Below are 22524 nucleotides of genomic sequence, written 5' to 3'. Positions count from 1 at the left end.
CCACTAGCCCTGGATATCTCACAGCTAATCCCAGCTAGCCCCGGGCGCCCTTTGCTAGCCCCGGATGCTTTCCAGGTCACTCTGGGTGTCCTCCACTAGCCTTGGGTGCACCCAGGTAGCTCCAGGTGTCCCCCACTAGCCCTGGGTGCCCGACTAGCCCAGACCCCCCCCAATTATTCCTGTTCGCCTCAAGCAGCCCCACGGCCCCGTAGGCCACGCCCGTTTCCTTAAGCCACGCCCGTTGTCCTTCAGGCCACGCCCACACCCAGCGCCTCGGGCCCCGGCCCCGTCACTGAGCCCCGCCCCTCGGCGCAGGTCTCGCGACACTTGCGGGGGAGGGCGGTGCGAGATGTGCGGCGGCTGTGTGGGCACCGAGTACCCGGAGCGGGTGAGGGCGGGCGCGGCGGGCACCGGTCCCGCCACTGGTACCGCCACCGGTCCCGGTCCCAGTCCCAGTCCTAGCCTGTGCTCCTTCTCTAGGGCACCACCTGCTTGGAGGGCGGATCTTTCCTCCTGAACTTCGTGGGGTGCGCGCAGTGCGGCCGCCGGGATTTCGTGCTGGTCAGCAACCGAGCCGAGGGCCTGCACGGCGGGGAGGAGATCGTCACCTATGACCGTGCGATGGGGGGCACCGGGGGGGTGAGGGCCCAGGGAGGCTTAAGGGGATGGGGGAGCCTTTGGGGTCTGGGGCTTGGGGTTCTTGACGGTCGGGGGGCCTGAGAGGAACTTTGGGGTTTGGGGCTTTTGAGAGCGACATTTGGGGGATCCCTGAGCCATCCCTGGGGCTCAGGGATCGCTGAAGGTTGGGGGTCTTGAAGGCTGGGAGGGGTCGGGGGCCCGGGTTTCTGAGGGATGCTGAAGGCTCGGGGGGACCTTGGGAGTCTGGGGCTTGTGCGATCTTGAGGGTTAGAGAGGGCTGGAGGGAACCTTTGGGATCTGGGGGTCTTGAAAACTGGAGGACACAGGTGGAGGCTTTGAAGGTTGAGGCCTGGGGGCTGGGAGGGACTCCTGGGGTGTGGGGGCTCTCGGCTGGGGCGTGATGGGGTGGAGGGCTCAGAGGTCAAAGGAGGGGGAGGCCAAAGGAGGATTAGCTTGAATAGGGAAAATTTAGGACCCCAATATTTGGGGGGTTCCTGAGGGTGGGAAGGGTGAATGCCCGGCGGGGGGGGGTCATAGGTTTTAGAGGGAGTATCAGGGAGCTGCCGATGGGCATTAAGGGGGTTGAGTTTCTGTGAGGAGAATTTTGGAGGCTTGATGCTTTGGGGACTGGGATATCTATGCCCTGGGCGTGAGGGCAGGCACGGAGGACTGGGGCTTGTCCCAAGAGATTGGGAGTGGGGGGATGCCCCAGGGACAGTGTCCATGTCCTCTCACCCCACTGTCCCTTGCCCCACAGACCTGTGCAAGAACTGCCACCACCTGATTGCACGCCACGAGTACACCTTCAGCGTGGTGGACGACTACCAGGTTTGTCTCTTGTCCCCCAAAAGCCCTTCCTGACTCTGTCTCTGGAATTCCACGGGCTGATTCCCACCTTCCCTGGGACAGAGCCTCGAAGGATTCAGAGCCCCATCCCTGTGTTCAGGGTTACCTGGAGTCCCCCCAGCATTAGTCTGTGCCTTGTGGGGGAAGCCCAGGTCACCTGGCATGGGAATGTGGGTGATGGGAGGGGGCTGTGACCCCCCATTCCTCATTCCTGGCACATCTCCTATGCAGCAGAGGGCTGGAAAAAGGGCTCAGGGGAGCCGGTAGGGCTGGAAATGAGATCCCCAGGCTCTGATTGCAATCAGGGATCGGGTACCAGATCTGGCTCAAGTTTCCCTATGGGGGAGCAGGGCTGTGACAGCCCCCCTTTTTCCAGCCCCCCCCTTTTCCTTCCCCCAGGAATATACCATGCTGTGCCTGCTCTGCGGCCGTGCTGAGGATTCCGTCAGCATCCTGCCTGACGACCCTCGCCAGATGACCCCGCTGTTCTGATCTCCATGTGTGTCCCGGGATGAGCTTCCAGGAGCTCTGGGAGATCCCTGGATCCCTGGCACTGTAATTTCTGGGGACCACACAGTCCCTGACATGATTTGCTCCTCCAAACTTCCAGCCTGGATGCAGCGAACACCCAACACCGGATGCTCCCATGTTTCTGGAGCCTTTTGGCTCTGACCCTGACTGCAAGGATGGGATGCAGTGCCACGGCCCAAGCCCCCCATGTGCTGAAGACATAAAGGGGTCCCCAAAACAGGATCCAAAAGGATTCCCATCCCACCTCAGGAGCCCTCGTATGTGGGGTAATAAATGTGATGTGTGACAGCTCGGTGGCACAGGCAAGAGTATTTCAGGAGTGGGCTTCACCCCTGGAGTTGGTGAAGGGTGTTGGGGGCTGATGCAGGAGACTTTCTCCATCCCAGGAGCCTGTGGAATTCTTCCTTGGCCCTTCCCAGCACTGGAGAGTCCACTACACTCTCCCAGTGCTCTCCTAAACCCTGCAGAGAAAGGACATGGATAATTTTCCCTTCCCACTGGGTTGGTTAGGGGTCGCTTTCCCCTGCCCTGGGGTTTGGAACCTGGCCCTGCCCTGCTGCGAATTCCATATTCTGGAGGCAGGAAGGAGCTGGGTGTGGGAAATCACTGCCCTGGGGTGGGTGAAGTGTTGCTCTTGGCACCTGGCCCCAGCAACACCCATGGGGAACTGGGTGCAGCCGGCCTGGCACCCACCTATCCCCGAGCCTCCGTTTCCTGGATCTGGCACTTCAGGGCTTTGTCCTCCTTCCTGTTCCCCCCAGGAGCCCCCAAAAACCACATGGGTATGGGTATGTTTCCAAAAACCTCATGGATCCATTTACACTCCCAAAAACCACGTGGATCCAGGCACGCTCCCTGCGACTCATTTATTGCCACCAGCCCACGCCGCCCCGGCGGCTCCAACCCTCTGCCCCCATCAAGCCCCCTCCCCACGGAGGTTTCAGAGGGGGCTGTCACTCTGCGGAGAGCTGGGGCCATCCTGGGCTGACGCCGGAGCCAGGATCACACCAGAGCCAGGATCACGCTGGAGCTAGGATTACTTGGCCAGCTTGAGGAGACGCTGGATGTCGGGCTCCAGCTGGGCCGTGGGCACACGGGGGCTGTAGCGCCGGAATGGTTCCCCCTCAGGCCCCACCAGGAACTTCTCAAAATTCCAGGAGATATCGGAGCGCCGCACAGGGCTCCAGACGACAAAGCGGGGCTCAGCCATCAGGTGTGCAGGCTCGTCAGCCGGTGCGGGCAGGTGAGCCTTGAGGTAGGCGAACACGGGATGGGTGTCACTCCCGTTCACCTGGCACTTCTGGAACAGGGTGAAGTTGGGCTCGAAGCCACCCCCGGGCCGCACATGCTTCAGGGTGTTGAGGATCTCCTCGTTGGTGCCGTTCTCCTGTGGCGGGGAAGGAGAAATCCAGAGCCCTGTGTTTCCCAGCTCCTCACCCCCTGCCTCGTAGCCCATAGGACTTACCTGGTATCCAAACTGGTTGCAGGGGAAGCCCAGCACGACCAGCCGCCGGGGGTAGCGGGCTTGGAGTTGGTTGAGCTGGGTGTAATCCCGCACTGTGGTGCCTCAGAGCGAAGCCACGTTCTCGATCAGGACCACGCGGCCCCGGAAAACACCAAAATCCACCTTTTCCCCCTGCAAGGAGGTGGCGCTCAGGTCATAGAAAGACTTGGCGATGGGGACGGTCATGGCTGCAGGAGCGCGGCGGCTTGTGCCCCGTGCCCTGCGCCGCCTCTTAAGGGCTTCCCGGTGCTCACGTCATGGTCCAAAGGTCTCCAGGCCCCGCCGCGGCTCATGAGAAACCTGAGCCGCCCGTCCCACCCGTGGAAGGAGGAAGGTGGCACGGGGCCAAGGCGATGCTCTACCTGCCTCAATAATTCATGGCACGGCGCGCTGCAGCTGCTCGTCCTAGTGCCTGCAGGATGTGGGATGCTCCCAGTCTGGCACGGCATGTTACCGAGGGTTGGGAATAACGGTGAGAGTTGGGGAATGACAGGAGTCAGGGAATAACGGGAATCTGGGAGCTGGGGCTCTGTGGGGCAGAGGAGGAGCGGACAAGTGTCCCAGTACTCTTCTTTGCTTGGTGCTGCCATGGCATCACCTCTGGGGCCTCCTGTGCTGCCCATCCCAGTGCCCACCAGTCTTGGGGCCCACTGGTCCCAGTACCAGCTCCACCCTTGGGCCTATCTGCTGTGGTGCTCACCGTTGTCATGTGATGCCCATCCCAGTGCCTGGCAGCATCCTGGTGTCCACCTAGATGCCAGTAGGTTCTACTATCTTAGTGCCCACCATCATCCCAATAACCACCCATCCCAGCCCGCCACCATCCTGCTGCTGGCTCATCCCAGTGCCGCCACCAAGTTTTCCAACACTGTTCCCACAGCTGTGGCTGAGCTGGTAGCCTGGCAGGCTGTGGTGGTGGCCGTGGCACTCCATGGGCACCATGCCCCATGTCCCTGTGCCCAGCCTGGAAAGGGGACACCATGCCAGCAGCCCCAGATCACCCTCAATTATTGATCACCGCTCGGGTGTCCATGCCCAGGCTGTGCCTGCCGCCATGGCATCATGCCCACAGCCCCCCTGGAGCACACGGACCACCAGCCCCTCCAGCATCACCTTTATTCTGCAAACCACTGTGTAAAACCGGGGGTCCCACGGGCACGGGGTGGCACAGGGTGGGCACACAGTGCCTGTACACCCCCCACCCTACCCGCAAGCCAAGGAGGGCACAGGTGCCAGAATGGGGGGCCCCCCTTGCCACTTCCCTGTCCCGGGGGTGTCCAGTGTTGCCCCCCACTCTATGGGGGCTGCCTCAATCCTGCCCCTACCAGGCCCCCGACACAGCCTGGGGAGGAGGGGTCAGGGGGTCCCAGCCTTCAACACCAGCAGGTTTTGGGGGTGTCCTCGCTCCCCAGGGGCTGCTGCTCATCCTCCTCCAGCCGGGCCAGGGTGGGGGCGCGGGGCAGCCCCCGCAGCTCATCCAGCTCCTTGCGGTGTGCCTGCAGCACCAGCTCCGTCAGGCGTGTGAAGGACTGTGGGAGAGAGGTGGGGTGAAACTGGGGGACCCCTCCAGTACCCCCTGACCTCTCCAGGCCCCCCAGGCCAGCCCCTCATACCCTCAGAACCCCACCACCCCCCCACCCCAGTCCCCTCATACCTCTTTGATGTTGAGGTTGCTGCAGGCACTGGTCTCGTAGAAATCCATCCCGTATTCCCTGGCCAGCTGCAGCACCAGGGGTTTGGCGGGGAGGGGGGGTAGCGTGATTTGGGGGGAGGGGGGATTCAATACCCCTGCCCCCCCTCTCTGGAACGTGAACAGCCGGGCACGGACAGACAGGAGAGCTGCGGGGGGGCTGGCATAGGGGCACACCTGGAGTTGGGTGTACCCAGGGGGCCCTGGGAGGGGTGCTGGATGCTTTGAGGTCCAGAGGTCACTGGGAGGGATACTGGGGAGTACTGGGTGCTTTAGGGGTGCAGAGGAGCGTGATGGAGGTGTAGGGAGGGGTTGGGGGTTGTTGGACGCCCTGGGGTAGCACTGGGCAGTAAAGGGGGTTCCTGGATGCTCTAGAGCTGCAGGGGGAGGTCAGTGGTCCCTGGGTTCAGACTGCAGGAGCATGAGGGGTTGGAATGTTTGGGGGTCCCTGGATATGGGTAGGGCTGCAGGAAGGCTATTGGGGTCCATGTGGAATGCAGGGGGGGCTTGTGGAGGGTCTGGCCATGCTGGGATTGTAGGGAGATGCACTGGGTGCTTTGGGAGTCAAGAGGTCCCAAGGGGGACACCAAGGAGGTCACTGTGTGCTTCAGGAGATGGTGCTGGAGGTGCAGGGAGAGGTTAGGGGTCTCTGAACCTTTTGCAAGTGGGGAGGAGGAAGCCTTGGGGGTGCAAAACCACTGCAGGGATGGAGGGGGAAGAGGGTTCCTGGACAGTGGGGGAGCTGGTTTTGGGGTGCCTGGGTACAGACTGCAGAAGGTGGGGGGTCCCTGGTCATGCTGGGAGGGGCTGGGGAGGCTTGGGGGTCCCGGATTAGAGGTAGGGCTGCAGGAGTGCTGTCAGGGTCCCGAGTGCAGAGGGGGCTCAGGGAGAGGCTGGCCATGCTGGGGGTGCAGGAGGGGTCCTGCCCCCCTGGGGGGGGGCACACAGCAGCCCCCGCTCACCTGCAGCCCTTGCTCTTTGGGCACTTGCCTCTTGTGCTCCTCGTCCGCCTTGTTCCCGATGAGGATTTTCTGGACGCCATCGGGTGCATACTGGGCGGGGGAACAGTGTAAGGACCCCCCCCCCAACACGGCTGGGGAACCTCCAGACCGCCCCTCATGAACCCCCACCTCATCCACGTCGCTGGCCCACTTCACGATGTGCTGGTAGGAGCGCTCGCTGCTGATGTCGTACACCAGGAAAATGCCCTGCAGGGGGTGGGGGGGTTGCTGTTGACATCCCCAAAACTGTGCCTCAGTTTCCCCTCTCCTGTGTACCAGGACAGGGAGCCCCCATACCTGTGCCCGCCGGTAGTACTGCTTGGTGATGGTCTGGTACCGCTCCTGGCCGGCTGTGTCCCTGCCCAGTGACAGCAGGTCAGTGCCACCACCCATGGCATGCGTTTGGCAGGGCTCAGCCCTTACCTTGGGTAGGGGGAGCAGGACTCAGACCCCCCAAAATTTCTTCCCTCTTCCCCCCGGGATCCAGTGCTGCCACTCACCAGATCTGTATCCGCACCTTGATCCCATCCACCTCGATGGTCTTCATTTTGAAGTCGACACCTGGGATTGGAATGGGAGAGGTTGTGGGGTGTCCTGGTGTTTGCAGGAACTGCTGTCACTGGGGGCCCTCCGGTCCCCTCACCCCTCCTGACCCACCCCATGCCCCACCATGGCCTGGAGCTGGTCCCCACACCCAGTGCCTGGCTTTGCAGGAGGCCCCGGTGCCAGGTGGTGATCCTGGTGCTCCCAGTTCCCTGGTGCTGCAGCTGTCCAGTTCTCCCAGTTCCCCAGCGCTACGGCTTCTCAGTGCTGGGGCTGCCCAATGCTCTCAGTTCCCGGCTGCATGCTGCTCCCGGTTCCCCAGAGGTGCCTGGTCCTCCTGGTTCTCCCATGCCCATGACTTCCTGGCTCCCTGATGCTCCTTGGTTCCCTGGAGCCACAGCTCTCCAGAGCCCCCAGTTTCCCTATGCTGCCGCTTCCCAGTGGTCCCGGCTTGTGGATGCCCACAGTTTTCCCGTTTCCCAATGCCCACGGCTTCCCGGTTCCCCAGTGCTGTGACTCCCGATGCTCCTGGTTCCCCGGTGCCCACAGTTTTCCCTCTCCCCGGCGCCCGGTTTTCCCGCTCTCTGGTTACCTGTTTCCCCATGTTCCTAGTGTTGCAGCTCTCCAGTCTCCATGGTTAACCCTTTCCTGGTGCCCTCGGTTTTCCCGTGCCCACCACCGGTTCCCCAGTTCCCACGACTCCCGAGTGCCCTGGTTTCCCGTTTCCCCGATCTTGTGGCTTCCCTGTTCCTCGGCAGTCCCGGTTCTCTGATGCCCACGGTTTTCCCCATCCCCTGGGTTCCCGTTTCTCGTTTGCTGCGTCTCCCGGTTCTCCAGTTCCCATGGTTTTCCCACTCCCCTGTTACCCATTTTCCCGTTTCCCCGGTGCTGCGGCTTCCCAGTACTCACGGTTTCCTGGTGCCCACGGCTCCCCAGCTCCCCGGCTTCCCTTCTCCCCGGTAATGCGGCTCCCAGTGCTCCCGGTTACCCGGTGCCGCGCCTCCCCATTGCTCCCGATTCCTTGATGCTCCCGGTTTCACGTTTCCCCGGTGCCGCGGCTCCCCGTTTCCCCGGTGTTCCCGGTTCTCTGGCTTCCCGTTTCCACGGTGCTGCGGCTCCCAGTCTTCCCGGCTGCCCGGTTTCCCGATGCTCCCGTTTCCCCGGTGCTGCGCCTCCCCACTGCTCCCGCTTCCCCGATGCTCCCGGTTCCCCGTTTCCCCGCTCCCGCCGCCGCGGCCGCCGTGCGCTGCCGGTGCCGGTACCGATGGTGGAGATGTGGGCGGGGTGGAACTGGTTGTCGGTGAACCGGCAGAGCAGGCAGGTCTTGCCCACGCCCGAGTCCCCGAGCAGCAGCAACCGGAACAGCACGTCGTACTGCTTGGCCATGGCGGGCCCGGGCCGCCGCCGCCGCCGCCACACCGGGGCCGCTCCGGGGCCGCGAGCTGCGCCGCCGCCGCGCCGGGCCGGGCTGGCACCGGGGGATGCACCGGGGCGGGGCGGGGCGGGGGCGGCGGCGGCGGGAGGGGGCACCGGGAGGGGAAACGAGGGTGGCGACACCGGGGATGGACCGGGGGACGCTGTGGAGAGTGGGGAGGGGACACCGGGGATACACCAGGGATACACCGGGAGATGCTGTGGGGAACTGGGCGGCGACACGGGGGATGGACTGATAGGAGAGCTGGGGAGAACGGGGGGACGGAGCCAGGAATGCACCGTAGGATATGTTTGGGATGCTCTGGAAAACCGGAGGTGGGAGAGAGGGGATGTACCAGGGGGACCAGCGGGGACTCCGAGGGCTCTGGGAGCACCAGGGATGTACCCGGGATTGCTCTGGGGGCATTGGGAATGGGACAAAGGGGTGTAGCAGGGGACACTGGGGTGACATAGAGCTGCACCAGAGGAGCTGGTGACACTTAGGAAGGAAGGAAGGATGGGATGGCACCCAGCAGGACCTGGGCAAGGGTGGGTTGTCCAGGTGGTCCAGGGACAAGGTTCCCTTAGGAACTTTGTGGGGGTAAACAAGGCCAAGGACAGGGTTGGCGCATGGATTAGGACAATTCCCAAGATAAGTCCAGGATGGGGGTGGTGGGATGGAGAGCAGCCCAGATGAGAGGAATTTGAGGGGGATGAGAAGCTGGATATGACCTGGTGACATGTGCTGGCAGCCCTGGAAAAGCCACCATGTCCTGGGCTGTGCCACTGGCAGCATGGGCAACAGCTGAGTGGGGATTGTCCTCCTCTGCCCCACTCAAGTGAAACCCCACATGGAGCACTGTGTCCAGCCCTGGGGTCCTTGTCATGGGAAAGACAAGGAGTTGCTGGAGCAAATCCAGAGGAGACCACAGAAATCCTCCAAGGGCTAAGAACAGGCTGGGAGAGCTGGGATAGCTCAGCCCGGAGAAGAGAAGGGGCTCCAAGAGAGATGGAGAGGGACTTGGGATGAGGCCATGTAGTGACAGGACAAGGGAGAATGTCGCCAAAGTGGAAAAGGAGAGGTGTAGATTGGATATTAGGAAGAAATTCTTTACAGTGAGGGTGGTGAGGCACTGGAGTGGATTTCCGAGAGAAGCTGTGGATGCCCCATCCCTGCAAGTGTCCAAGGCCAGGCTGGAGCAACCTGGTCTAGTGGAAGGTCTCCCTGCCCACGGCACAGGGTGGAACTGGATGGGTTTTTAGGTTCTTATCAACCCAACCCGTGGATTCTATCATGATGCAATGAATGACGTCACATCACGATGACGCAGCGGCCCCGGGGGAGGGGGGGGGGGAAGCTCCTCCGCGCACGCGCGCCGGGGCTGGGCGTGCCCAAAGAGAAGGGGCGTGGTCAACAGGGGAGAGGCGTGACCGGGTGTGGTGGGCGTGGCCAGGAGCGCGGCCGCGCGTCCCCTCCCGGCCGCCGTCGCCCGCTGCCCCCGCGGCCGCAGCATGGCGGGAGCGGCCCCCGGCTCCGGCGGGCGGCGGCGGCTGCGGGACGATGGGCTGCGCACCTGCACCTCCGCCGAGCAGGTACCGGGCGGTGCCGGGGGGCTGCACTGTGGGGCGTGGGGTGCCGGGGCTCAGGGATGTGAGGTGCCGGGCTACCATGCGGCTGGGCTTTGGGGTGCCATGGAGGTGGGGTGTGGGGCTGGGCTTTGGGCTGCTCTGGGACGGGGCTCAGGGGTGCCATGGGATTGGATGATCCCTATCCCAGTATCCCCACGCAACTACTGTCCCCACACCCCCTGTGACGACAGCCCAGCGGTGACCAGTATTTTGGGGGGCCCGGCGGTGCTGCCGCCCGCCAGCCACGGCAGCTTCCACGTCCCCCAGAACCAGCTGGGGGAGGGTGAGGGGTCCTGGGGCAGCCAGACTCTCCCCTCCGTCCCTCTATCCTGAGCCAGCCCCTGGCAGCTCCCCTGGGTGCTGGGATGGGGTAAAAAGTGACTCCGGGTTTCCCAATCTGTGGGGTTCTTGCTCAATTGTGCCCTGGCAGGACACAGTGCCATGAATGCAGGTCCCCGTGCGGCCCCTCCTCACCCCCGAGGCTGATCCGGGGGTATTTCCTTGAGGATTAACGTGGCTTAGAGTGTCCAAGTCCCCAGTTATCCCAGCGTGAGCGGGAGGAGAGTGTTTTCTATGACAGTCTTGTGATGAACCAAATTCAAACTGGATTTGTAAAGCAGCACGGGATGGTGCTGGATTCTGGCATAATTTGGGGCACAAAGCTCCTGGGAATTCCTACTTTAGTTTTACTGGGTGAGATGGGGCTGTGAATCAGATAAACCCCTGGGATGGGACAGAAGCTGTGGGGCTCAGTGGGGATCATGCTAGGGATGTGTGGAGCCTCTTCCCAGAGCTCACCATAGTCTTTATTCCCATTTTTCCTTACAAGTCCAAGGTGGAGGACATCGTGCAGGAGGTCTATGATGCCTACAAGACAAACCATCACTCCTCACAGTGAGTATCAAAATTCCCAATAACCATAAATAACTCCCATCCCAAAAGACCCATTGACCCCAGTGGGTGCTGCAGTAGGATTCTGCCCCTCCTGCCACTGCCCTCCTGCTTTTTCAGGCCACCCTGCCTGCTCCTCCTATCCTGTCTGTATTCCAGGTACGTCCTGCAGCGGGAGAAGCACTTCCATTACCTGAAGAGAGGTCTTCGGCAGCTCACTGAAGCCTATGAGGTACCGGGAATGCCGGATGTGCCACCTGGAGCCACTGCCTGCGGGGAACCCCTCGCCCTGGGGCTGTCACCAGGGCTGTTTGTTGCCGGGGGTTTGCCAGCCCCAGAGTGGACACAGCTCATCCCAGCGATGCTCTGGGGTTTCTCCTGGCTGTCTCCTCACTCCTGCCTGCTCCTGCCGTGTCCAGTGCCATTCTCTGACTGTCCCCTCTGTCCCTGCAGTGTCTGGATGCCAGCCGCCCCTGGCTCTGCTACTGGATCCTGCACAGCCTGGAGCTGCTGGATGAGCCCATTCCCGATTCGGTGGCCTCTGAGTAAGTGGGGAGAGCTGGGGGGACCCCACCATGGCCACTGTGGCTGCTGGCCACCCGCGTGACTCCGGAGGTGCCACCTCCCGCCGTCCCCAGAGCAAAGGAGCGCTTTGTCTCCCTGCCACCGTCAATGCCGCCCATTCTTCCGGCGGCTCCCTCGTGACGACGGAGATGGGAGGGTGACACCCCCGGCTTCGACCTTGGGGGGATTCGCGAGGCTGGGAGGGGATGCATCACCCCAGCGGGGTGACACAGGTGACGCTGAGCCCCTTCCCCACCTCCCCGCAGTGTCTGCCAATTCCTGAGGCGGTGCCAGAGCCCCCAGGGTGGATTTGGGGGGGGTCCCGGCCAACACCCCCACCTCGCCCCCACCTACGCCGCCGTCAACGCGCTCTGCATCATCGGCACCGAGGAGGCCTTCGGCGTCATCGACAGGTCCGGGGGGCCGGGAGAAGCTGGGTGGGAGGTGGGGTGCATGTCCCCCCTCTCACAGCCACTGGCTCCTGCAGGAAGAAGCTCTTGGAATACCTGCACTCGCTGAAGCAGCCGGATGGCTCCTTCCTCATGCACGTGGGTGGAGAGGTGGATGTCAGGTGGGTGAGGGCTGCATGGGCAGGCTGTTTTGGAGGGCCTGGGCATTTTGGGGAGCCAGTGCTGGAAGCAGATGCTGTGGTGGGGAGCTGGTGCCATTCTGGGTATTCGGTGCTGGGTAGCTGGTGATGTTTTTGGGAGCCAGTATAATTTTGGAGAGCTGGTGCTATGGTGGGGAGCCACTGCTAATATGGGGTACAGTTTTGAACAGTCAGTGCTGTTTTGGGAAGCAAGTGCTGGGAGCTGGTGCCAGGAGTCAGTGCCATGGCAAGGTGCAGTTTTGAGGAGCTAGTGGTGTTTTGGGGAGTGGCTGGTGCCACACTGGAGTGGCACACTGCCAGTGTGTTTGGGGGAGCTGGTACCGTGGTGGGGAGCCAGTGCCATGGGGAGGAGTAGTTTTGGGGAACCAATGCCGTTTTGGGGTGCTGGTGCCTTGGTAGGGGACCAGTGACACGAGCTACTGCCATGGCAGGTTGCTGTCGCAGGGAGCCAGTGCTGGAACAGGGACCTTGTGTGTTTTGGGGAGCCAGTGTAATTTTAGGGAGCTGGTACCACTTTGGGGGTGCCAGTGCCACATCCCTGGGCACCTATCTCCTGAATCTCTGGGCACCCTTTTCCCGCAGGAGCGCCTACTGTGCCGCCTCAGTGGCCTCGCTGACCAACATCCTGACGCCCGCGCTCTTTGCTGGCACGGCCGAGTGGATTGCCAGGTGAGATCTGGGGACAGGTGGGGGACAGGGGATGACATTCCCGGTGTCCCTGCCGCCCTGACCCCGCTCCCACAGGTGCCAGAACTGGGAGGGTGGGATCGGCGGCGTGCCGGGCATGGAGGCGCACGGTGGCTACACTTTCTGTGGCGTGGCCGCGCTGGTCATCCTCAAGCAGGAACATCTGCTGAACCTCCGGAGCCTGCTGGTGGGTGACCCCTCTCCGGGATACTGGGGGTCTCATCCTGCCGGGGATCTTTGGTCCCACACTGGTTCCCATCACCCCGCAGCACTGGGTGACCGGGCGGCAGATGCGCTTTGAGGGCGGATTTCAGGGCCGCTGCAACAAGCTGGTGGATGGGTGCTACTCCTTTTGGCAAGCCGGGCTCCTGCCCCTGCTCCATCGGGCACTCCATGCCAGGGGTGAGTTGCCACAGGCTTCCTCTGTCCCCAGAAAGGCAGCTGGAGGGATTTGACACCTTCTCTGGTGTTTCTCCTCTGGGTTTCCCTTCCAGGTGATCCAGCGCTGAGCATGGCACACTGGATGTTCGACCAGCTGGCACTGCAGGAATATATTCTCCTGTGCTGCCAGTGCCCAGCTGGCGGGCTGCTGGATAAGCCAGGAAAGTGAGTGCAGGGGGAAACACAGGGCTGCCTGGCATCAGGGATGCCCAGATGCCCCCTCAGCATCCCAGTATCTCCTTGCGTGCAGATCCCGGGATTTCTACCACACCTGCTACTGCCTGAGTGGGTTGGCCATTGCACAGCACTTTGGAAGCGGAGACCTCCACAATGAGGTGGTCCTGGGTATCCCTGAGAATTGCCTGGTAAGTTCTAGGCATTGCTGGGGTGGGCAGGGATGAGCTTCCAGCACTCCACAGCACTGAGGAAGGCAGATCCAATGGCAGTGAAAAGAATTGGGGTTCAGCCTGGAGAAGAGGTGGCTTCAGGGAGAGCTTAGAGCTGCTTCAAGGGCCTAAAGAGCTTCAAGGGAGCTGGAGTCGGGCTTTGGACAAGGGCTTGGAGTGACAGGACAAGGGGGAATGGCTCCAAACTGGAAAAGGGGAATTTTAGATGGGATATGGGAAAGAAATTCTTTCCTGTGAGGCTGCTGAGGCCAGATTGCTGAGAGAAGCTGTGGCTTCTCCATCTCTGGAAGCATCCAAAGCCAGGATAGACCAGGCTTGGATCAACCTGGGATGGCAGAGATCCCCTCTGCACAGTGAGTTGGACTAGGCAATCCTTAACACGCCTTCCCACCCAAACCATTCCAGGACTCTGTGACTAACATCCATCATCCCTCTCTTTCCCACAGCAGGCCACGCACCCTGTCTACAACATTGCCCCGGAGAAGGTGGCGAGGGCGGTGATGCACTTCCTGCAGTATCCCGTGCCCAGCCTGGATCCAGCACCCGCTGCCGAGTAGGGGGGTCCTGCTGCTGGCTCGGGGTGCCGAGCCCCGGGAGCGAGCGGCACAGCCCATCCCCGCGGCGGCCTGGCCAGGCAGAGCACGGTGCTCAGGGTGCTAGCAATACCAAAATCCAGCCTGCTCCAGGCCTGGTGTCCTGCTGCCATCCTGGCCAGAGCCGAGGTGGGACACGGGCTCTGGCAGAGCTTTTTGGCATCAATAAACCAGAAGTCACACCCGCCGTGTGCTGGTGGCCCCGGGGATGTGGGGCAGGAGGTGATGCCATGTCTGGATCCAGTGGCACCAACTTCCCCCACTCCAAGAACACACGGTAACCACAGGGAAGGATAAAATAAGTGGAATTTTGGCTTTTTTTGTTTATTATTTATAGTCTTATAGTAAAGGGAAGCCTTAACTTGCAAGACAACTCTGGGCAGTATGTACAACATACCTTAGATCCATGGAATGGCATCAAAATGGGGGGAAAAGGGGGCACCTACGGGGCAGGGACAGGCCACTGGAGTTCGGAAAATGCCACGGAGGTTGGGAAGGGTCAAGGGAGGGATGGAGGAGGAGTGGGGAAGGAGCCCCCAAGCCTGGCTCTGTGCTCCGCCGACTCAGGCAGGTGGAGTTGCACACGGAGAAAATAAATAGGGAGATCCCCCCCCAGTGCTTGCTCCTTTTTTGGGGGGGGCTGCCTGGCTCCTCCCCGTTCTGGACTGCACTGGTCCCCGGGTATAAATAGAAATGCTCCTATAAAACCAGGAGGGAAGGGGAGGGGGGTCACTAGCGGAGGGAAGTTGGCGGGGGAGTCTCCCTGACCCCCCCAAGTCTTTCTGCTCGGCCTGGCCGGCTCCCCCCGGGGCCGGCGCGGTGGGAGCAGGGAAGGGGCCGGGGAGGGCTGGGAAGCTGCAGTCCAAGAGCTTCTAGGAGCGGAGGGAGCGAGTCCTGCCGCGGGCCGGGGGGCGGCGGAGGGGCCTAACTGGCCTCCATGCGCAGCTTCTTCCTGTTCTGCGGCTCGTCGGGCTCCGAGTCGGAGCTGGAGTTGGAGCCACCATCGAAGGCGGAGATGGCACTGCCCTTGGGGTTGGTGTAGAGGCTGTTGTCTGCGGGATAGCTGGCCTGGAGCTGGGCGCTGGCTCGGGCCTTCTCCAGCGCACGCACTGTGAGGGACAGCGCTGTGTCACCCCTGGGCCTGGCCCTGCCTGCAGCCCAGCTCCCGACAGGCCCCAGCTCCCACTGGATCCTGGATCCCGAAATTCCAGATCCTGCCAGACCCCAGCTCCCACTGAATTCCAGACCCTGCCAAACTCTGGTCCTGCCGGACCTCAGCTCCCACCAGAGCCTGGATTCTGATGGATCAAATCTCCTGCCAGCCCCCAGCTCCCACTGGATCTTGGATCCCAAACCCTACTGGACACAAGATCCTGGCTCCCAAAGCCTGCCAGGCCCCAGCTCCTGGATCTCAGACCCCATCTCCAGCCAGATCTCAGCTACCACCTTGCTGCTCCAGCAGTGCATTCTGCCGCTTGAGGTCGTCGATGTCCTGCTGGTGTGTGTGGTTTTTCCGGCGCATGTACTGGATGTACTCTGTGGCTTTGTCCAGGATTTGGGCCCGGGATGCCTGTTGCAATAGTGGGAAAAGCCAGAGGCAAGATAAAGACCTAGTCCAGGAAGGAAAACTGGAGTTTTACCTGCTCCTCCCACCCTGGCTCTGGTCTTCACTGGGGACTCTCGTGGTGCAAGAGAGCCTTGGGAATGTCCCAAATCGAGGAGCCTGGACCAGGGGTGGGTGCTGTCCATGTCCCCAGCACGCTCCATAAACTCACCTTCTCTCCTTGGAGCGAGGGCACGGAATCCCGCAGGCTGTGGAAGCTATCCTTGATGTGGTCCCTGCGCTTGCGCTCCAGCGCGTTGTGATGAGCCCGTTTGTCGGCCTGGGAGGGGGGAGACAGGGGTGGCACTGGGAGGAGGCCACCACCTGCACCTCCAAAATTCCCTCTGGGAATCGCTGTGGGAGCTCAGCTGAGCCCCCAGGGCGCCTCCGTGGCCGGGACACCTCCGGCTGGGCCTCGAGGGCGTGGGAAGGAGGCGGCTCCCGGTGCTTTCGGTTTCCTCAGCTTCCTGCTGCCAGGGCAGCTCCGGGCCCCGGGAGGGGTACAGCACTTTCCCCCTGGAACACGGTCACCTCCTGCCCTGCTCCCCAACCAACCAGGCACAAGCTCCCCCCATGCCCTCTGTCAACCCCTTGTGTTGTTCCCCCTGTGCCCCCCAAACGTAGCCCCACCCTCTCAAATGACTCGGCCCCACACGTAACGCCCCCCCAACACCCCCGCTTTACCCCAGAAGGCCTCCCACTCCCCCTCCCCTAAAGAGCCCCGGATTCTCTTCCACACGACCCCAAGCCCCACTGGTGTCCCCCCCCATAAGACCCCCAGCCCCACAGGACACCCCCAAACCCAGCTACTCCCCCCCAGAAGACATGACTCCATGGATCCCCTTCTGTGTCACAGCCCCCAATCCAAATAAGACCTCCAAGGCCAGAGGTGTCCCCTCCCCAAGCCCAACCCTCCTTCCCAAAAGACCCTCAGCCCTACTGGTGTCCCCCCATTCCAAGAATCCCATCCCCACAGGACAACCCCCAAGCCCAGATTTCTCCCCCAAGACCCTCATTCCCACAGATCCCTCTCCATGTCACAGCCCCTCCAGAAGACCCCAGCCCCAAAGTGTGTGCCCCATAAAAAGACCCCCCAGCCTCACTGGTGTCCCCGTCAGCACCCCCAACCCCACTGCTGTCCCCGGCAGCACCCCCAGCCCCACTGGTGTCCCCCCAACACCCCGATCCCCACAGGACACGCCCAAGATCCCCATTCCCCCAGTGCCCTTCCATGTCACCCCCTCCCCAAATCCCGCCCCCCTCACACCCCCGCCCACGTGCTCCCGATCCCCGGGGCGCTGCGGGGCGGCCCCCAGCGACCTACCGCGGACTGAAACCTCGGCTGCTCCTCCTGAGGAGCCCCGACCCGGGCGAGGAGGAAGAGGAAGAAGATGGTGGGGGGGGCGCCGCCATATGAAGGAAGAACACACACAAACCAAACATTACCCCATTCCCAGAGCTCCTAATGTGGGGAAGAGCCACGGGGGGTTATCCCAGGGATTGTCCCGGGGTTGGGGGTCTAACTCACGTCGCTCTCCACCTCGATGTCATCGTTGTCGCTCATCGCTCCCGCCCGGGTGAAGCCGCGGGCCGGGCCGCGCCGCCACAACAACAGCCCGCACCGCGCATGCGCGGAAGTCGAGGGGGGGACAATGATGGCGCCGGGCGACGCGAACGGTTATGGGAGTTGTGGTTTGAATGGGGAGATGGCGGCATCTTCCACGTGGCGGGGACTACAACTCCCGGCGTACACAGCGGCGTGGCACGCCGGGAGCCGTAGTCTCCGCTGCGGGAAGGGGACGCTGAGGGTGCGTAGCCGGAGGATGGAGGAGGTTGAGGGCCAAGGGCGCGGATGGAGGGGGTTTATTGAAGGAAAATAGGGATGGGAGAGGTCGGGAAGTCTGTGGGGCCGGCCTGGGGGGCTGCAGGCTGAAATAGCAGGGCTCCGGGACAACCCAGAGGGGGCTGCAGGGTCTGCCTGGGGCGCGTGTGGGTCTGGTCTGAAGGGCTGTGGGCCAGTCTGGGAGGGTGTCGATCTGCCTGGGGGCTCCAGGGTAGCCCTGCGGGGTCTGGGGATCTGGATGCGGGCTAATACGGGAGGGCTGGGGGTCTCCCTGGGGTCTGCAGGACATTGTGGCGGGCTGCAAGCCTTGCTAGGGGGTATGTGCATCTGCTCAGGATCTGTGGGCCTCATCTGGGGGGGCTTTGGTCAATTTTGGGGGGGCTGTGGATCTTCCTGGGGGGCGTGAGTCTTGTATGAGGGGTTGTGGATTTGGGTGTGGGGGCTCTGGGGCTGACCTGAGGGTCTGCAGCTTTGACCTGAGCAACTACACCATAATTTGGGGAGCTATGGGCCTGCCTGGGGGCTGTACCACAATTTGGGGGTCTCCGTACCACAATCTGGGGGGATGTAGATCAATCTGGAGGCTGCGGAACTGACCTAGGGGGTCCATGGGCCAGTCTGGAGGTCTGTCAGCCAATGTGGGGGGATCTGAGCTGGCTGGGGGCTTTAGGCTTAGGTCGGGGGGCTGCAAGCCTGACCTGAGGGGGTTTGCAGAATTTTGGGCCCATCCAGGGAGAGCTGTGGAACCCCCTCAGGTACCAAGAGCAGGATGGGGCCCAGGACAGGCTGTCCCTATCCCAGCTGCTCCCCGTCCTCTTTTGGCAGCTCGTCCTCCCTGGTGGCCTCAGTTGGGTGCCTGTCATCGTCCTCCTTGTCCCCGTCACCGTCAGAGCCAGTCTCATCCGAGTTGTCCTCCAGGTAGCGGTATCCACGTGTTTTGTGGCGTGGGCGCGGGATGCGGGGCAGCCGGACTTCCACGTTCCACGCCACCTTCTGCTCCATCCACAGGTATGTCCCCACCGCCACCACCAGCGTCAGCAGCATGATGGACAGCTTGGCCTGCGGCACACGGAATTTTGGGATTGGCGTGGGGGTGAGTCCCCAAAAAGACTGGAATGTCTCAGAGTGGCCTGGGGCATATCTGTGACTTACCTTCATGGGCAGCCCTGACCACAGGTAGACGGTGAAGATGGCCAGGGCTTGCCACCAGTGGTAGATGGTGAAGATGAAGTCTTGGCGCTCCTTTTTCTTGTACAACATTCCCAGGAGGACTGTGGCAGAGACTGGAATCAGTGTCCCCTTCCTGTGCTGTGTCCCCTTGGCGTGGGGGACAATCACAGTGAATCTGTGGCAGGGTGGCCTGTCCCATGGATCCAACTGACACCACAAACTTGTGGTTCCGGGGGACATGAGGAGAGGATGTGTGGAAAAACTTGGGACAACCCAGGCTATTTTGGGGATCACCAAGGCGTTTTGGGGACAACAGAGGTTCTTTTCAGGACCTTCCCACTACTCACTGCTGATTCCAGTCTTGTTGAGGGCACTGCCTGTGCCCCAGAGCGCGGCAATGCTGTAGAGCAGCGGTGCCTGTGCCAGGTACCGGGGCTCTGGCGCCCAGCAGAAGAGTGTCACCAGGAGCACAGCGTGGATGAAGGCTCCGGCCAGGAGCGGGATGTGCCGGCGCAGGCGCAGCATGCACAGGGCCAGGCTGGAGCACGCCGAGGCGGAGAAGCCGTAGGCCATGAGGAGATACGCCAACCTCTCCAGCCCGAGGGCGCACACGCCGTAGTTCTGCAGCGAGCACGGGCTCAGCATCACCTGTCCCCGCTCTGTCACCTCCCACCCCGTCACAGATCCTACCAGGGAAAATCCAGTGCAGACAAAGAGCACCTCGAAGCCGCTGTAGATGAACAATGGGAAGAGGTGCCGCAGGCGATAGTCCCGCATGTGCTTGAAGGGCAGCTGGAAAATGTTGCCCCAGCCGATGCTGCGCATGTCGATCTCCTCCATGGGCCGGTACGCCGCGCCGCACAGCACCAGCACCTGCGGAGCGGCGGTGGGTGAGGTCCTGCCATCGTCCAGCCCGCCCCTGTCCCTTCCCGCCCCGGCGCTCACCACCAGCATGGCGAGGAAGGCGGTGGCCATCAACGTGCTCTCCACGATGATGAGGTTGACGCTGCGGGGAAGGCTCTGCAGCACCGTCTTGTTGAAACCAGGCAGCGTGCCGTGGCTCAGGGTTCCTGCCAGCGGGGCACAGGCCATGGTTAATCCCAACTGGGGGGCTCCCGGTGCCCCACCACGCCCCACCCCGTAGCCTCACCGCAGTGCTTCACTGCAAAGAGCGTGTGGTTGAGTTGGTAGAGGTAGTTGTTGAGGAAGAAGACCATGGGCATCTGAGCGCAGACGAAGCTCAACTACAGGATGTAGAGGGGTGCCCGCTCAGTGCTGCTGGCATGGTCCCCCGCCCATCCCAGCCACCCCACCGGGGCTCACATGGAAGCAGGAGTAGAAGACGGTCTGGAAGACAATGATGTAGGCGTTGCAGGCGTCCCGCGGCGCCCGCTGCCTCTCCTTCTCCTGCTCCTCCTTGTAGTTAACGTACTCGTAGTACTTCTGGGCCATTCTGCGTGGAGCAGTGGGTCAGCCGGCACCCCGTGCACCCCCCACCCACCCCCCGCCCCGATGCCTACCGCATGATGTAGGTGCCCATGGAGGCCCAGAGGGGCACGATGACCATGCCAATGGCCACTGCGGAGGGCACCAGCGTGTAGTAGCGCTCCCAGTAGTTGCTGGAGACGAAGAGGGCGTAGATGCCGACTGCCAGGAACATGGCCCACTTGGTGCCAAAGAACCTGCCGGGGTAAGGAGCGTAAGTGTGGGTGGCCATGCCAGTGAGCCATGACAGCTGGAGCGTGGCGAGGCCGTACCTGATGAGGATGGGTGTGTAGAGCAGCGCCGCCACGGGTGTGACATTGATGCCCATCAGCACCTTGCGGTCAATGTCCTCCAACTGGATATTGCTGTACTTCACCTCCCGGTAGGTCTCGTCATAGTGAAGGATCAGCTGCATCTGCAGCAGACCTGGGGGGTCCAGGGGTGGTCACCCCATGCCCTGAACACCCCAAGTTGTTCTGGGGGTCCCTGGGAGATCCCATACCCAGGTAGACGCTGTAAGTGAGGGTGCCAGCCAGGCTGGCAGCCACCACGTTCTTGATGACACCGAGGCGTTTGCGGCGAAAGTATTTCTGCTCCTCCTCCTCCTCATTGTAGTCAGGGTGAGCACCCACAAAATCATCCAGCTGCGGGTGATTCCAGCTGTCACCCCTTGGGGATGGCCACCACGGGCCTGCTTCTCCCCCACGGGTGTCCCCCTGGTCTCACCTGTGCCTCTGTCCCCTCGGTGCCCAGCCTGGCGCTTGGCACTGTCTTGGCCCCATCCTGGCAGCTGTCGATGTCCTTCTCCATTGGTGCTTCTGGTGGGCCCTGCATGGTGTCACGGTAGGAGGGACCCTGTTGGCACCCCAAGTCTTGCACCCATATGTTTTGCATCCCTGTGACCTGCACACACAGACCCTGCACCCTCCTGCCCAGCACCCCTAGCCCTTGCACCCCTACATCCAGCACCGTGTACCCATGTACATGGCACCCCCAAGCCCTGAACCTCTGTGCTCGGCACCCCCAGATCATGCACTCGTGGTTTGCACCCCTGTGTTCTACACCCCTACACCTTCACATCCTGCACCCCTGAATCCCGTGCTCCCTACCCAGCTTTGCACTCCCCAGAACTGCACCTCTGGGCTCAGTGCCCCAGCCTGCTCACCCCCGCCCGGTCACACCGACCCCAGCCCCGCTCGTCCGTGCCGGAGTCTCTCACGAGGCGGGCGGGGCGGGCGCTTCTTCCTCTTTCGGTTAGCACGGGCGGGACGGAGGTGGTTAAAGGGGCCGTTCCCGGACTCCCCCCGCTCCCGGACCCCCGGTCCCTGCCCGCACTCCTCAGTGCCCCCCACCCGCGCCCTTTCTCAGCACCCCGGCCTCTGCAGCACTCATCATACCCCAACCCGCACAGCACCCTGACCCCCCCCCCCCGCACAGCACCCATTGCCCCCCCATCGCACAGCACCCCAGCCCTACCCCCCTCTCCGCTTCCTTGTGACCCCTCAGCCCCCCCAGCGCTCCCACCAGGCCTCGGGGTGGGTGCTGCCTCCTCGGAGTGCCCCGTGGCACTGGGTGCTGCGCCCTGCTGCTTTCGCTTCCCCTTCCCGGTCCGGCGGGATGTGCCAGAGTGCCCGGGTGGGGGGACACGCCAATCGGGGGTGTAAGGCACGTGCCTGCCATGGTGTCACCCCAAAGCTGGGGCCGGGAAGGTGCCCGGGTGCGTGGCGCGGCAGGGTGCCCCGGGGCAGGGCGAGGGGACTGCTGGGCAGGGCTGACGGGGTGACATCTCCGGGGCAGGATCTGGCCCAGCCGGTAGCGGGGGATTCTTGAGATGGGACTCTTGGGAGGGTGCTGGTTTCTGCAGGATAGGGGGATATGTATGGAACAGCCCCAGAAGGGTCATGGCAGGGGCAACACCCATCCTGAGGGTCCCTCACACCCCAGGCAATGAGAGCTGCCCTGGAGTGTCGGGGCCAAGGGCCCTTGCTGTGAGCAGGATGAGTGGAGTCTATTGATCACGGAACCCTTGGGAAACAGGATGAGGAGTGTTGTTGGGATGCCTATGGGTCAGGGTAGTCATGGTAGCAGCATGGTGGGTGTCTATGGACCATGGAACCCTTGGGAAGCACGATGAGGGATGTCTGTGGGAACCCCATGGGTCAGGGTGGTCACGGGAGCAGGATGAAGGGTGTCTGTGGGGTCCAAATAGGTCAAGGTTCATGGTGGTGGTGCGGTGGCCATGGGAGTTCCACCATCCCAAGAGGGAGGTCCCATTCCATCCTATCCCATCCCAGATCTTGTCCCCACTGCCAGCCCCACGGAGGCGGGGCCCAATCCTTCCCGCCCCTGGCCATGGGGCCCAGCCCCACAGCATTTAGGGACCCCCACCCCGAGCCTCAGCAGTGCCTGCCTGGCCTCGCGCTCCTCCAGCTTC

The 22524-nt window shown here is 62.5% G+C and overlaps 6 protein-coding genes across 15 annotated transcripts; 2 read left to right on the top strand and 4 right to left on the bottom strand.

Annotated features, from left to right (window-relative positions):
* The first annotated feature begins 283 nt into the window (after nucleotides 1-283).
* Nucleotides 284-2304, top strand: CHURC1 (churchill domain containing 1). 2 transcript variants are annotated; one of them, XM_053945051.1, is made up of 4 exons: nucleotides 284-388; nucleotides 481-616; nucleotides 1397-1467; nucleotides 1862-2304. In XM_053945051.1, exons 1-4 carry the CDS (start codon nucleotides 350-352, stop codon nucleotides 1961-1963), a joined length of 348 nt encoding a protein of 115 aa, XP_053801026.1. In that variant the 5' UTR covers nucleotides 284-349; the 3' UTR covers nucleotides 1964-2304. The 2 variants fall into 2 exon arrangements, with proteins under 2 accessions (XP_053801026.1, XP_053801027.1); XM_053945052.1 differs by having other exon boundaries at nucleotides 285-388; nucleotides 1885-2304.
* A 565-nt stretch (nucleotides 2305-2869) lies between these two features.
* Nucleotides 2870-4544, bottom strand: GPX2 (glutathione peroxidase 2). Of its 2 annotated transcripts, XM_053945045.1 has the most exons (3): nucleotides 3775-4544; nucleotides 3482-3652; nucleotides 2870-3403 (listed from the first exon to the last, which is right to left on the bottom strand). In XM_053945045.1, exons 1-3 carry the CDS (start codon nucleotides 4141-4143, stop codon nucleotides 3053-3055), a joined length of 891 nt encoding a protein of 296 aa, XP_053801020.1. In that variant the 5' UTR covers nucleotides 4144-4544; the 3' UTR covers nucleotides 2870-3052. The 2 variants fall into 2 exon arrangements, with proteins under 2 accessions (XP_053801020.1, XP_053801021.1); XM_053945046.1 differs by having other exon boundaries at nucleotides 3482-3845.
* A 78-nt stretch (nucleotides 4545-4622) lies between these two features.
* RAB15 (RAB15, member RAS oncogene family) lies at nucleotides 4623-8219 on the bottom strand. 3 transcript variants are annotated; one of them, XM_053945047.1, is made up of 7 exons: nucleotides 8017-8219; nucleotides 6712-6772; nucleotides 6509-6569; nucleotides 6341-6418; nucleotides 6173-6262; nucleotides 5175-5240; nucleotides 4623-5049 (listed from the first exon to the last, which is right to left on the bottom strand). In XM_053945047.1, the coding sequence occupies exons 1-7, from the start codon at nucleotides 8138-8140 to the stop codon at nucleotides 4894-4896; spliced, it is 636 nt and encodes a 211-aa protein (XP_053801022.1). In that variant the 5' UTR covers nucleotides 8141-8219; the 3' UTR covers nucleotides 4623-4893. The 3 variants fall into 3 exon arrangements, with proteins under 3 accessions (XP_053801022.1, XP_053801024.1, XP_053801023.1); XM_053945049.1 differs by lacking the exon at nucleotides 8017-8219 and adding an exon at nucleotides 7664-7954; XM_053945048.1 differs by lacking the exon at nucleotides 8017-8219 and adding an exon at nucleotides 7347-7647.
* Nucleotides 8220-9661: 1442 nt separating this feature from the next.
* On the top strand, nucleotides 9662-14302 carry FNTB (farnesyltransferase, CAAX box, beta). The gene is made up of 12 exons (XM_053945044.1): nucleotides 9662-9760; nucleotides 10626-10690; nucleotides 10847-10919; nucleotides 11141-11232; nucleotides 11518-11664; nucleotides 11739-11822; nucleotides 12444-12530; nucleotides 12606-12735; nucleotides 12818-12950; nucleotides 13043-13154; nucleotides 13240-13354; nucleotides 13843-14302. Exons 1-12 carry the CDS (start codon nucleotides 9680-9682, stop codon nucleotides 13951-13953), a joined length of 1230 nt encoding a protein of 409 aa, XP_053801019.1. The 5' UTR covers nucleotides 9662-9679; the 3' UTR covers nucleotides 13954-14302.
* MAX (MYC associated factor X) lies at nucleotides 14289-17201 on the bottom strand. The gene is made up of 5 exons (XM_053945050.1): nucleotides 17121-17201; nucleotides 16917-16943; nucleotides 15765-15872; nucleotides 15436-15559; nucleotides 14289-15098 (listed from the first exon to the last, which is right to left on the bottom strand). Exons 1-5 carry the CDS (start codon nucleotides 17154-17156, stop codon nucleotides 14914-14916), a joined length of 480 nt encoding a protein of 159 aa, XP_053801025.1. The 5' UTR covers nucleotides 17157-17201; the 3' UTR covers nucleotides 14289-14913.
* A 1015-nt stretch (nucleotides 17202-18216) lies between these two features.
* Nucleotides 18217-22391, bottom strand: UNC93B1 (unc-93 homolog B1, TLR signaling regulator). 6 transcript variants are annotated; one of them, XM_053945039.1, is made up of 11 exons: nucleotides 20817-22391; nucleotides 20593-20734; nucleotides 20363-20516; nucleotides 20126-20287; nucleotides 19929-20058; nucleotides 19756-19849; nucleotides 19551-19675; nucleotides 19296-19478; nucleotides 18953-19226; nucleotides 18588-18706; nucleotides 18217-18494 (listed from the first exon to the last, which is right to left on the bottom strand). In XM_053945039.1, exons 1-11 carry the CDS (start codon nucleotides 21120-21122, stop codon nucleotides 18228-18230), a joined length of 1956 nt encoding a protein of 651 aa, XP_053801014.1. In that variant the 5' UTR covers nucleotides 21123-22391; the 3' UTR covers nucleotides 18217-18227. The 6 variants fall into 6 exon arrangements, with proteins under 6 accessions (XP_053801014.1, XP_053801016.1, XP_053801015.1 ...); XM_053945041.1 differs by having other exon boundaries at nucleotides 19296-19675; nucleotides 20817-20918; nucleotides 21276-21300; XM_053945040.1 differs by having other exon boundaries at nucleotides 19296-19675; nucleotides 20817-20918; nucleotides 21256-21293.
* Between the last annotated feature and the right edge of the window lie 133 nt (nucleotides 22392-22524).

Source organism: Vidua chalybeata, chromosome 6 (assembly GCF_026979565.1).
Source record: "Vidua chalybeata isolate OUT-0048 chromosome 6, bVidCha1 merged haplotype, whole genome shotgun sequence".
Classification (NCBI taxonomy): domain Eukaryota; kingdom Metazoa; phylum Chordata; class Aves; order Passeriformes; family Viduidae; genus Vidua; species Vidua chalybeata.
This window is presented reverse-complemented; position numbering and strand designations above follow the sequence as displayed.